The sequence below is a fragment of the Battus philenor genome, unplaced genomic scaffold, assembly GCF_028537555.1.
Source record: "Battus philenor isolate CCGP_79_NKW_IND1 unplaced genomic scaffold, ilBatPhil1.0.hap1 SCAF_21, whole genome shotgun sequence".
NCBI lineage: Eukaryota > Metazoa > Arthropoda > Insecta > Lepidoptera > Papilionidae > Battus > Battus philenor.
This window is the reverse complement of record NW_027181684.1, coordinates 856,696-869,405: the sequence shown is the minus strand read 5'-3', so window position 1 is coordinate 869,405 and position 12,710 is coordinate 856,696. Positions and strand designations below refer to the sequence as shown.

The following is a 12,710-nucleotide window of genomic DNA, read 5'->3' as shown; positions in this document are numbered from 1 at the left end:
GTAAAGCGGAGTATTACTGTATATTTAAAGATTTCACTGATATATAAATTAAAAATTGAAGTTAGGATAATTGTTAGGGATCTACACATAAGCCCGCATTACAATTTTTACGTTCATATTTAGATTCCCGTCTTTTTCCATTTGCACTGCAAACAACGCACCTTCTACTTCGATTTATTTCTACTGATTTATAAATTGAAAGTAAAATGTCTTTCGATCAACCTTAGTAGATTATTATTGCGGTAATATATTTTAAATTTTAGTTTCCAAATACATACTATACTTTAGGATTAGTTTTTGAGTAAAGGCGCATTCAATTACATGATTGTGCTCTTAGAGAAATCAATTCAATAACAATGCAATATAAGGAACGGCAAATGGATGCTACATAAATGTGGCGCTGGTACAAGCGGCGTGTCCAATGGAAGCTGACTATCTTCAGCGTTGGTAACGAAAGGGTTAAACTATTCTCTATGCTCCATAAATCATTACCTCTTATTAGACAAATGTATATTACATTGATGATAAAACCTTTAAATGTTTTACAATGAATTGCACTACCACTTTATTAAAGATATTGTAAATGTGAACACAAATATAAACCTAAAATAAAAGCTTTATACATGTTTGAAATAAAAACAACATTTTTAATTGTACGGATCATTTATTAAACTGTATAAAATATATAAAGCTTAAGTATTTAATGGAATCAGGCGTTACTTCGCGGAAGTCCATCCTAAGTAAGAAAAGGACCAATATCTAGCCACTTCCGCACATGCAGTGGTAGTCGTGCAATGAAATGCACCGCCCGCCAGCCCGCTGATAAATGCGCATGCGGCAAACAATGCGAATCACACAACCGCCACCGCGGTGCATTTCATTGCACGACTACCACTGCATGTGTGGAAGTGGCTAGATATTGGTCCTTTTCTTACATATAAAGCTTATTCGTAGTCGACTCCATTGGCTGCAATACAATCCTTTAAATTCAGCCAGTTATCAATATCAGCACGCACTTTATGGAAAATTTCTTCATTGTCAATCGTATGGATTGCTTTAGGGACAGCAAATTATGATGGCGTTTATAGCAAGCCTTACTCTATAAAACTGACCATAAATCATTGTCCAGTGGATTAAGAACAGGACTATATGACGACCAGTCTTCAGCTCTGATGAAGTCCAGAATGTTCGTTTTTAGCCAACATTGGGTGGATTGAGCTATATGACCCGGCGTCGAGTCTTGCTTAAGGAGAAAGGACCAATATTTAGCCACTTCCGCACATGCAGTGGTAGTCGTGCAACAAAGCGCACCGCTCGCCAGCCCGCTGATAAATGCGTATGCGGCAAACAATGCGAACTACACAACTGCAACCGTTAATTTACTCAACACGTGTTTCACCCCTCCACGAGACATCTTCAGAAGTTATGTTACACCGATTAGTGCCAAACCCACTTATGGTTACTTAGAACTTGGAAACTTACTTAGGATGGACTTCCGCGAGGTAACGCCTGATTCCATTAAATAATTAGGAAGCTTCTTTAGAGCTATCATATTATATTGTTCGATTGTAAACATTTTCTTATCCGTAAACCAAATTTTCCTGACTTGACCTTCCTTTGCGTGCCGCTTTAGTTGTTTTGATTTAACCACCTTTTTAAAAAAATATCAGTAAAGATATGACCAGTGCGTCTCTAATAGGCTGCAAGTCCTAAGTCAACTTTTAAAATACGCGACCTGGTTCCAGGTGCTATCTTCATCTCCTGAGATAAAATCTTTTGCTTTTGGACAGGATTTCTTCGAATCCTTTTCCTTACTGCTTTGATCGACACTCGAACACTACATGGTCGGCAAGATCTTTTTCTGTCACAAACAGAGGAGGTCTCATTGCACATGTCAATAGCCCGTTACACGAACAATTGACTAATACCAAGCGTATGAAGGATTTTAAAAATTGTATTTGACGCCATATCTACGTCATGTAATGTAATTGCAGCGATTCGGTTCTCTTTATCATCCCACTCCTTTTTAATATCACAAAACATTTTGAAACATATTGGCGGGAAAATAAAAATGACAGATTCAAAAGTAATATTTTGTTTATTTTTAATTATAGCTGTATTTATGGCCGGAGCATTATACCTAACATTGATATATACAAAGTTGCATAACAACGTATAAAAATATCACGTAAATCTATTTATTGATTCGTGTCAAGGCCTAGTGGGAAGCCATATTGTTTTCAGCCTTTATAGAACAGGAAATTTAATACACATTAACATTTTAAATGCAATTTTTCTTATTAAAATTATATCGATCTTTTATTATCCATGCAATTAGCGTGGAACCTTTATTTACAACCCGGCGATAAATATTGCACATCGACCTTGACAAAGAGACAATCGGCTAATTTCGGCTTCGTAGGAAATTATCCCTGTCCCAAACTTCCTATATCAATCGTGCGACAGACATAACGCTGTACGAAGCCGAAATTAGTCGATTGTCTCTTTCTAAAGGTCGATGTGCAATGTTTATCGCCTGGTATTGTAATGTTGCAAGGTTAATCTTATACAAATCATAAACTGTTATTGTTCTCCCGCCAAAATAATATGGTAGCCATTTTGTTTTTTTTTTTTTAAAGATCTTCATTACTTGTTACAGTTGTCTTATTTCCATACTTTAGCTTATCACTGGATTCATGTATATAGGGTGATTTTGATATTTAATAATTAATTTTAATATACATCAATCGAAATTTTAAAATGCTTTTTTTACTTACATATACATATACATACATTAATTGTCAGAATATGATGTATTTATTCACCCCTTTGAAGTGTTATAGATATTCAACAAATCACCGTAAAGAATCTATGAGATTTAAAAAAAAATGACATATTTAAAATTCACAGACTAAGACTAAGAGATTTCGGGTAATTCCGTGCCTATCACAGAGTGCATACTGCTGAATTTCCTGTATCTAAATTGATTTTTTTATCATTTAATATGTTGCTCCACATATATGCTATGATGTCATTTGCATGGCATTTATAATGTACAATTATATTTATATATTATATATTTAATTCAAGTATGTCATTGGCAACTATACTATTTACAAATTGTGTAACAGCCATCAGCTTTCTACTCCTTAAACAGCAAAATCGCTATTGTTTAAAATCAGGCAACGCAGGGAGCAAATGCTTCACCAATAAGCGATAAAAAAATTGTAGCAATCCAAGCTGAGACACTTCTGCTCTCCTTTTTTTGCCTAGTTAACTCAAAAGAGGACTTAAGCTTGACGCTCTTGAGCTGATAGATGCAGTGGAAGCACCCCACTAGGTGGACCAATTACATGTGGTATACACGAGTGACTGCTGTCCACATACTTTGGCATACAGAGATAGCAATCTATAGGTTTACCCATCTTAGATCATCGAGGTACCTCTCTGAGATTGCCGACATAGTCTACTGGGACATCTCAAGGAGTTCTGTTGGTTTAAATAAGGCGAACCCTAATGTAATACAACCAGGCAGCTGAGAACTGTGTCTTGACAAGTGATCATTAAAAGTGATCCAAAGTCGTTAATAACATAAATAAATAAAAGAAATCCTAAGACATTTGCTACCTTCTCTTAGTTCTCAATAATTTAGTTCTTTAATTGTAATATTAAATATGGTTAAACTGAAATGCTAATATTAAAAAAAAAATAGTGATACAGTTTAGTTTGTATATAATTCATAATAACTATATTTAGTTTTAGGCATAGGAGGTTTAAAAATGTGTATTGCTCACATGTTATCTTTAAAGTTTTTATACCTATTTCCAATCACCCTGTAAAAGTTATCACTCTAAAATATGTGATATTTATATTTTTTTTATATAGTTGTAATGGAATAGGTGTTTGTCTTTCATCTCATCTGATGCAATGTGTAGATAAATACATAGGTGGTACACACTCATTCAAAGGAAACCTGTTCCCTCTACTCTTAAAGGCTCCAGAGTTCAACTTATCAGGAAAAATAGACCAAGGCAGGTTGTTCAAGCTGTCAAACCATTTAGTCCAACTTTTGGGTATGTCAACAACATATGGATGAACTTTTGCCTATGCCTAGTAGTCCGATAAAAGGACAGACATGGCTCAATCAGTTTGAAAAGAGCCTTTGAGCACTCTCCAGTGTATCCTATAAAAAACCAATAAGCTGGCAAATCGATGACGGTACTCTAGGGTGTTTAGTCTGCTATTTAAGAGCTTTTCATTGTTAATTAACCTATGGGCTCTTTGGTAAACAGTCCAAAGCTTCCAAATGATATATATTTTTCTTTATATATTCTTATTATTCTTTTTATCTATAATATATTTTTCTTATTGAAATGTAACATGTGTTTTAAACAATAAATTTTAATATACAATTGTTTCAGCCCATTAACATCCACTGCAAGGTGTAGGTCTAAAGATATCTATGGGAGGTTATACCACAATTACCATGCTTGGAAAGCTTAGTATTGTAGTATGGTAATCAGAGTATGCTGTCCATCTACTCAAAACTAGTTTGCAAGCAGTGAAAATATCATTAATGCACAAAGTTTTAATTGTATCTTGGCAATTTAACCTATGACTTACAATCACAAATCTTAGTCTTCTCCAGCTGGACTACTGCTCAATTAATTGTTAGTATATGTTCATAATAGCAACTACTATTGATGACCCTATTTCAAATAAATATACAACTATATACACTTGTTCAAGATATAGTAAACCCTCACACACAGTATTTTGTCTTTTTATTGCCCTCATATAACAACTATATCCACTCTTATAATACACATATTTCCCTTGTAATTTCTGTTCTTTGAAATTTATTGCAATTCCTTTACATTTTATAAATTTATATTATTATACACAAGATATTTCACAGTAACAACTAACATATATATAGGTAACAATGGTTGAAGAGCCCAATTTGATAGAAAGTACAGTCAGATTCAACTCACAATGGCATACATCAGCTTAGCTAATTTCTATTAATTTGTACAGTTAATAACAAATTTCAGATCTACAAATTATGCTAACTGTGGTTATTCTCATTTTCTGCCAATGAATGTCAACTTCAAGGCATGTGCCTTCACCAAAGATCATCATGATGACCAGTTCTGCGCTGTCCCCATCCAGCTACTTTATTACGTCATCATTCAACTTAGTAGTGGGCCTATTCACACCGCAATTACCAGCTTGTGTCTCCACACAACCTTTAACCAACAGCCATAGGTTGCAAGAGCAATGTGTTCCACCAACTGCCATTTTAGACATGCAATTCTTTCAGCTAAGTCAGTGGTCTTGATTCTAGTCCAAATCTCCTCATTTCTGATTGGATCGCACAGCGTAACTCCGAACATAGCCCTCTCCATTACTCTATATTGTGTTTATACAATATTAAATAACTTCAATTTAAACCAACTTTAACTATATAAATTACATATGAACCATTACTCTCAAATTCAAGTCAAATTACACCAAAAGGCCCAAACCCCGCATTTTCCTATAACATGGAACTATTCTACCGTGTTTTAAGAGACATTACTGAATATAAGCATCGACTTTGACGTAAATTTATGCTTGTCTTACAAAGTTATAAAAATCATTCACACTCATATGTATGAGTGTTATGAAAACGCATTAAAGTATATTATAAAACCGACTAATTAGCTAAACACCCCGAAAAACTCATTTTAGGGGTTGAATTAAATCAGTTCATACTCCAATCACTACCTGACAGTTTAAAGAACTAGTTTCCGGAGAATTGTTTAAAGATTTACGCCACAGATATAATTAGATAAAATCTTCAACGTAAACCAAAGAGGTGTTATAGTTAAAATAGCAAAGTTTTATTTATCGTTATGTTATTGTAGAAGTCAATAGCCTACGCCTACATCGTGTAAATGGTAAAAGTGAAAGGTACTTACACTTCAAGGATCCTGTCCCCTTTCCTTATGCCGGCCTGTTCAGCAGCGCCTTGCTCCAAAACAGCGCTGACATGCTGAAGCGGTGCATATAACTCCCCATTGATGGACCGCAACTGCCCACCTTCAGAAACTTGCCCCCGCACGTTAAAACCGAAACCCGTTTCGGTTTTATATATAGTAACACGCCGCGGCCCATTGCTTTCCACCGGCCCCTTGTTTCTATCAGGTCTAACAATACTGTTATTCTCAGTCTCTGTCTCAGCCATTTTGGACAGTTTTAACTACTGATGACATTAATTTATTGTTACGTCGCTGACGGCGTTTTAAACAGAAGCATTAGTACCACAGATAATTTAAGAAATGTTTGCCTGAATAAAAACGTTAATTTACGCATAATTTAACAAATAACAATCACATTATTTTTATGATAAATAGCAAAAAGTAATTCAAAACATAATATCAATCTGTTTATATTTTTCTAAATAGCATACATAATTCTACTATTTAAAAATTGAATTTAATAGTATTTAACGTCATTAATATCCATGATATTCTTAAATAATATTTAGGCGGATGTACAAATTCCGATTACAAATTATTTATAAAAAAATTTGTGCATATTCATCGGGCAAATTTAACACCAGGAAAAACAAAATATACCTCATTAATTAGGGATAAAGAGATAGGAATGCAAAACTATTACAAAGAATAATTAACAGAAAAAATTATTAATGTTAGAAACAAACATACTGTCAATGATCATATAAGAACCAATTGTTAATGAAATTATTAAAAAAATATACTACTTTTTAATTAATCGCATAAAGATCGCATAGAAACTCTATCGGCGAATATAGTTGCAGTTTTTTATTTAGGTAATGTATAATTTGTTAGTAATTACTAGTAGTGTTTTTACTAGTGTACATCTACTGTAATTAATTTTTAATTCAATCAGTAAATATTAAAGTGTTACCATATTTTTGCATTAAGCCTTTTGTTAGTGTATAGTTGGCAGAATAATGGATTAGTAAATAAACTGTTGATTTATTAGAAATATTTAAAAGTAGGTAAATTGTAATTTTTAATTTTTTTGTGACCAGCTACTATTTATGAATATAATATTTTTTTACAGACTTAACGTAGATGGCGACACCGATAAAACAACGTGGTACAAGAAAATTCCAATTTCCCTCACATCAAAATCAGCTGTGATCAGTATGGCCGCTCATTTATCCGCAAAATAAAATTGTTTTTTCGTTTAACATATCATTCAAACAAATAGAATAGTGCAATTCCTGTGTTCGCGACGGTTCTGGTTAGAATTTGGAACGCTCGGTGTTGATGTTGACTAAAAGTGTTGCGTCATGATCGAACAGACCTCTCACTGACAAACAAATACAAGAATCGCTGGCTACGAATAAAAGGCGTCTTGTATGTTGCAGTTGCGTTCGCATTGCTGCCGCTACTGTCGGTTGGTCGCGGGCTGATGTGTTTAGTGCATTACTTGAACAGGAACAATCTAAAATGAGCAGCATACGACTCAGCTTCGTGTCCGTGGGACGGATGGCGGCCCGGAGAAATCCACATCTGACATCGGGTGAGTGGCTTTGCAATTAACATTATTTCCATCCTGGCCGCGGCCCAAACTTATGTCGCAGCTAATCTTTCAATGTATTCGTTATCTATATTATTTGTTTGATAACATGACATCGCGTATTTTAATGTTTCTCTTTGTTTTTCTTTTTGGATCCATTCTCTAATTTATGGTGTGAAAGGGTCGAGTTGTTTTATGGAAGATTTCGTGAAAACAAGGTCATTAACATTAGAATTGTGTAATTTGAGCTTGACATTGGCGCCTAAGGCCTTTCGAATATAAATCGTTCATTGGATGTGCATAATGAAATCATTTAAGATAGTCTTATATAAATATGGAATAGCTGTTATGAATTTGCATTATATGTTGTAACAATTGAATTTTGAGCCACTAACATATATTAAATAAGTTATGTTTTTTTTTTCCTTGTTGAAATCTCAATGAATATATGAAAATGTAATGCGTTTTTGTATGTACTGGCAAAAAGTTTAGATTCTTGCTCCGGTCTAGATAGTCTCTAGCCCATTTTAAAAATGTGAGATGGCTATAGAGTATAAAAAGAAGTACTTGTGCCTCACAACCCTTGGTTATCTAGACCAAGGGTTGTGAGGCACATGTACTTCTTTTTATACTCTATAGCCATCTCACATTTTTAAAATGGGCTAAAAAGAATGAGTAAGAAAAGGGCTAATATATAGCTACTTCGGCTATGTAGCAGTAGTCGTGCATAGCAAAAGTAGCTATATATTAGTCCTTTTCTTATTTAGGATGGACTTCGGCAAAGTAACACCTGAATCTATTAGATATCTGAAAAGAATGATTTAGGTTCTAAATATGAAATGTAAACAGATTTGAAAAAACTCATTGGAATAATTTGTATTTTAATGGGAAAGCTCTTTCCCATTAAAATACAAATTATTCCGATACAAAAAATTTTGAATAATTTACATTTTTATATTCATATACAGATTATAGATGTAAAACCTATGAAGCGGGTGAATGTATAGCTAATTTGTTGGCAAATATTTTCAAAACATTAAACCTATTTGCAAATGGATATATGACATTGATGTATTTTCCTATTGCAATGTGACATCCTAATAACTTTTGGTTGTATAAAGTCTGCAATGACAGATAATTATAAAAACGGCAGATGGCTTGCTGGAGTTCAATGCGCAAGCAGGAGATAACCTTTATTTCTTAGACTTCGGTTTACCAAGTAAGCTGTCAGGATTGTGTAAACAACCAATATCTTGTTAGAACAAGAAGTTAACAAGTTTTAACTTAGACTTATTGGAAATTGCTTTCCAATAGGAATGGACCTAAAATTGGCTCTTAATAAATTTAACATATTTAACCATATGATGGGCGATGACAATCCATGTCCTATGTTCCTCGAGTATTGTAAAAAGGTGGTGAGATCATTTTAAATTAGAATAATACTCAACGCTAGACACTAAGGATTGGGTAAGTCTTGCAGGAAGTAAAAAAAAACCTGTTAATTAAAATTGTATAAAAAGCATGTTATCATATATAGATGAACTAAGAAAGGAAAGGAAAGTATGGAAGAAGATTTGCATATAAGGAAAGATAGAACATGTGAAGGACAAAAGGAAGGCATGAAAGATGTTGTGACAGAACAAAGGAGTTTAGAAATAAACACGACAATATCTGAAAAACACTTTTACATCAAAATGTAACATCTCTACCCCACATATTGCAGGGAAACAAGAGGTTTCCAAAAATGGGGGCCAAAAGTAATGTGGTTGTTTTGAACTTCTCTGAGAGAGGTTTATATCCAGGAATGAAGATTCAGCATATAGCCCTGTTCTAGCGCCTTCAGATTTCCAAAATTTTTGGCATCTTCAAAATTGTTTAAGCGTTATCTTAACATCGGGAGAGGGTCTCACAAATACTTGCCACATTTTTGTCACAGTTAAGGTCTTGAAGGAAGTTTAAATATGGGTAGCATTGGATTTGTCATCATGGCAATCTTTGAGGGAGGCCTATGCCTTATGGAGGACTAGATTCTTGAGACCGATAACTTTCATTACTTATTTAAAAATTAAGACACTGAGATTAGCTTCACTTTTAACTTCATTTTTAACCACCATAATTATTCAGTGAAATGATATTAAAGGTAAAAATGCAATTTTCCAATCTCTAATTATAAAATTGTAATGAATATAAAAATAATTGTGTAATAATTGTTTAATGAACCAAGGCAATATATAATATTGATTAATTACATGTCTTTATATGAAGCTATTAATTTTATGTAAGACAACAAGTGTCTATGTTGAAATATGATGTAAACAATTATTTCTTATGTAGATAATGAAAGTAATAATTCATACACTTTTAATCAGAAAATAATAAATGTGGTCGATATTTTTAATATAATTAATTAAAAATAATTGTACATTGCACTGTTGGCAGAAACTATCTAATATATATATATATATACATGTATATATGTATATATATATATACATATATATGTATATATAGGTGTTTTATATGCCTAATGTATATGTTTACAAGTAGGAAACTTTGTTGATGTTCGCTCTAGACCTGTCTCAATTCTTCACCAGATTATAGAGAGATTACTCCTGTTTTACTTCTCTTCCATACCTTCACAGAATATAAACTCACTAATAATTTATTCCTAGATATACTTTGTGTGGTCTTTGAGTACATTTGGTTCTCTGGAAACAGTAAGTTTTTAGTTGGAAAAAAAGTATGTTTTTTGGTGACCTAATACATACAATATATTTACTTCTTCTTCTTCTTCTTTCCCTTTTCCCTTTATTTGGGGTCGGGTCTCCTTATCAATTTGCGCCAGGCCACTCTATCCTGGGTTGTCCCTGCATCAAGTTGAAGGGTTTCCAGTTCCTTTCTGATATTAGACCACCACGTAGCTTTTGGACGCCCTCTCCCTCTTGGGAATTCTGGGAGGCTTAAGGCAGTTTTTACTACGTGGTTATCTGGTTTCCGTTGAATGTGGCCATACCATCGTAATCTTTTTTCCTGTAATTTGCTGGGGATCGGAGCTACCTTAAACGAACCTCTCATATATTCGTTCCGTATTTTGTCCATTCTAGTGACGCCACCCGACCATCTAAGCATCTTCATCTCATTGACATGAAGTGTTTGCTCGTGTCTCTGACTTACAGTCCAGCATTCCGAGCCGTAGAGCATAGCTGGTCTGACAACTGCTTTGTAGACTTTACCCTTGGTCTTAATGGGCATACGGTTATCACATAGAACGCCTGACACTTCCCTCCACTTCATCCATGCAGTTTGTACCCTGTTCTTGACATCAGCGGTTGAGTCTGCATCGATACTTAAGGTCGACCCTAGGTACCTGAACTTAGTGACGGATGGTATTGGAATGCCACTGATGTTCAGATTGCTATGGCCTTGTGTTGGTGCAAATGCACAGTGCATGTGTTCCGTTTTGGATCTACTTATGCGGAGGCCGTTGGATTCTAGTTCTCTAATCCATAGGTTCAGGTCTCTCTGCAAATCATCCGCTGATTTGTTTGCAAGAACAATATCATCTGCATATAGAAGGCACCATGGTAAGGCATTCTGTATATCCTTTGTGAGGTAATGCATGACGCAGTTAAATAATAATGGGCTAAGTGCGGATCCCTGATGAACGCCAACTGTTACTTCGAACGGGTCACTGAGTCCTGCCGGGCTTCTCACCTGGGTCGCGCAGTTGTAGTACATGTCTTTTATTATGGAGACATACTTTTCGGGGAGGCCTTGAGACCTGAGAGCTTGCCATACAAGTTGTCTTGGCACTCTATCGAAAGCTTTTTCCAGGTCAATGAAGACAATATGTAAATCTTCTTTATTGCATCTATGTTTCTCCATAATAATTCTCATGGCTTGAATTGCGTCCGACGTTGATTTACCAGCAGTGAAGCCGAATTGGTTTTCCGTGACCGTTGTTAGCAGCCGCAGTCTATTATTAATAATTCTTTCGAAGAGTTTAAAAGTGTGTGATGTTAATTTTATCCCCCTGTAATTTCCACAAAGTGAAACGTCTCCTTTATGCTTGTAAAATGGTATTAAGTAGCTCTTCCGCCAGGAGTCTGGCATTGTACCGGACGCGAGGACAAGATTTAGGAGTTTCGTAAGCCACCTTATAGCTACCATATATTTATATGGTAGCTATAAGGTGTATATATATATATAATATACTTAAATAAATATATTATACAATATATTTACTTAAGTAATAATAAATATTTTGTACATTAAAAGTTGGACTTGTATGTCTGTTCACACAGTTATGCTCTGATTGTTTCAAATCATGTAATTGTGAAGAATGCCAACACTTGCGCTGGAATGCTAAGCATTGCAATGATGGGTTCGGTACTGTTTCACGCACTGATGGGTCAGTAATTTATAATCATTCCAACCACTCGGACTATGCTATATCACACCACTATCCTAAATTAACACTAGATGAATGTTTTTACTCTGCAATGAGGATCATTAGTGTGGCTTCATGCTGTATAAGACCACAAGGCCAACAGCACCTGTTCGATTCATCAGACAGTCATTAATTTTAATTTAATTTCTCATAAATGAATTGAATAGTTTATTTTGTTTCAATTGAATATGCTTTTTTTGTTGTTGTATGTATGTAATAAAATTTTTAAATTGTTTTTTTTTTTTAATGTTCTTTATATGGTTTGCTATAGAAAATCTTAATTCACTTTGTGTCATTTCAATTTCAGTTGTATTTCTTTTTTGTGAAAAGTGTGAGGTGATGGTGTATCCGATGCCTAAAAAATGAAATAAAATTTGAATTTCAATTAGAAAGGAAATCAGCATGTGTAAATAATAATTAAATTTTTTATAAATTTATTACAATGTTCCAGTCAAAATAAAAAAATATTTCTATGAACATTGATCTTTTTGCGGCCCTGAAGTTATGTTTTATTAGGCTCAAGTTGGCTTTTGAGTTTGACACCCCTGGTTTATAATATTGTTTGACTAGTGGAGCATGAATTAAAAATGTAGTAAGAAACAAATATCTAATACAGTATTTTTCAAGCTTTTATGTAACATGTATATTTTTTTTTATATTAAAGCGAAAGGGTTAAACTCGTGTTGAGTGCACTTTTGAATTG

General features: G+C 34.1%; 2 protein-coding genes across 2 annotated transcripts in view; one reads left to right on the top strand and one right to left on the bottom strand.

Annotated features, from left to right (window-relative positions):
- The window catches only part of Snx27 (sorting nexin 27), a 29,528-nt gene extending 23,259 nt beyond the window's left edge, over positions 1-6,269 (bottom strand). Inside the window, exon 1 of the mRNA XM_068766510.1 lies at positions 5,964-6,269. Within this exon, the coding sequence (XP_068622611.1) occupies positions 5,964-6,229 (266 nt within the window). The 5' untranslated portion in view covers positions 6,230-6,269. The remainder of the gene's footprint in view (positions 1-5,963) is intronic.
- Positions 6,270-7,111: 842 nt separating this feature from the next.
- Positions 7,112-12,710, top strand: part of ClpX (Caseinolytic protease chaperone subunit) — a 56,545-nt gene continuing 50,946 nt past the window's right edge. The window contains exon 1 of the mRNA XM_068766306.1: positions 7,112-7,560. Within this exon, the coding sequence (XP_068622407.1) occupies positions 7,488-7,560 (73 nt within the window). The 5' untranslated portion in view covers positions 7,112-7,487. The remainder of the gene's footprint in view (positions 7,561-12,710) is intronic.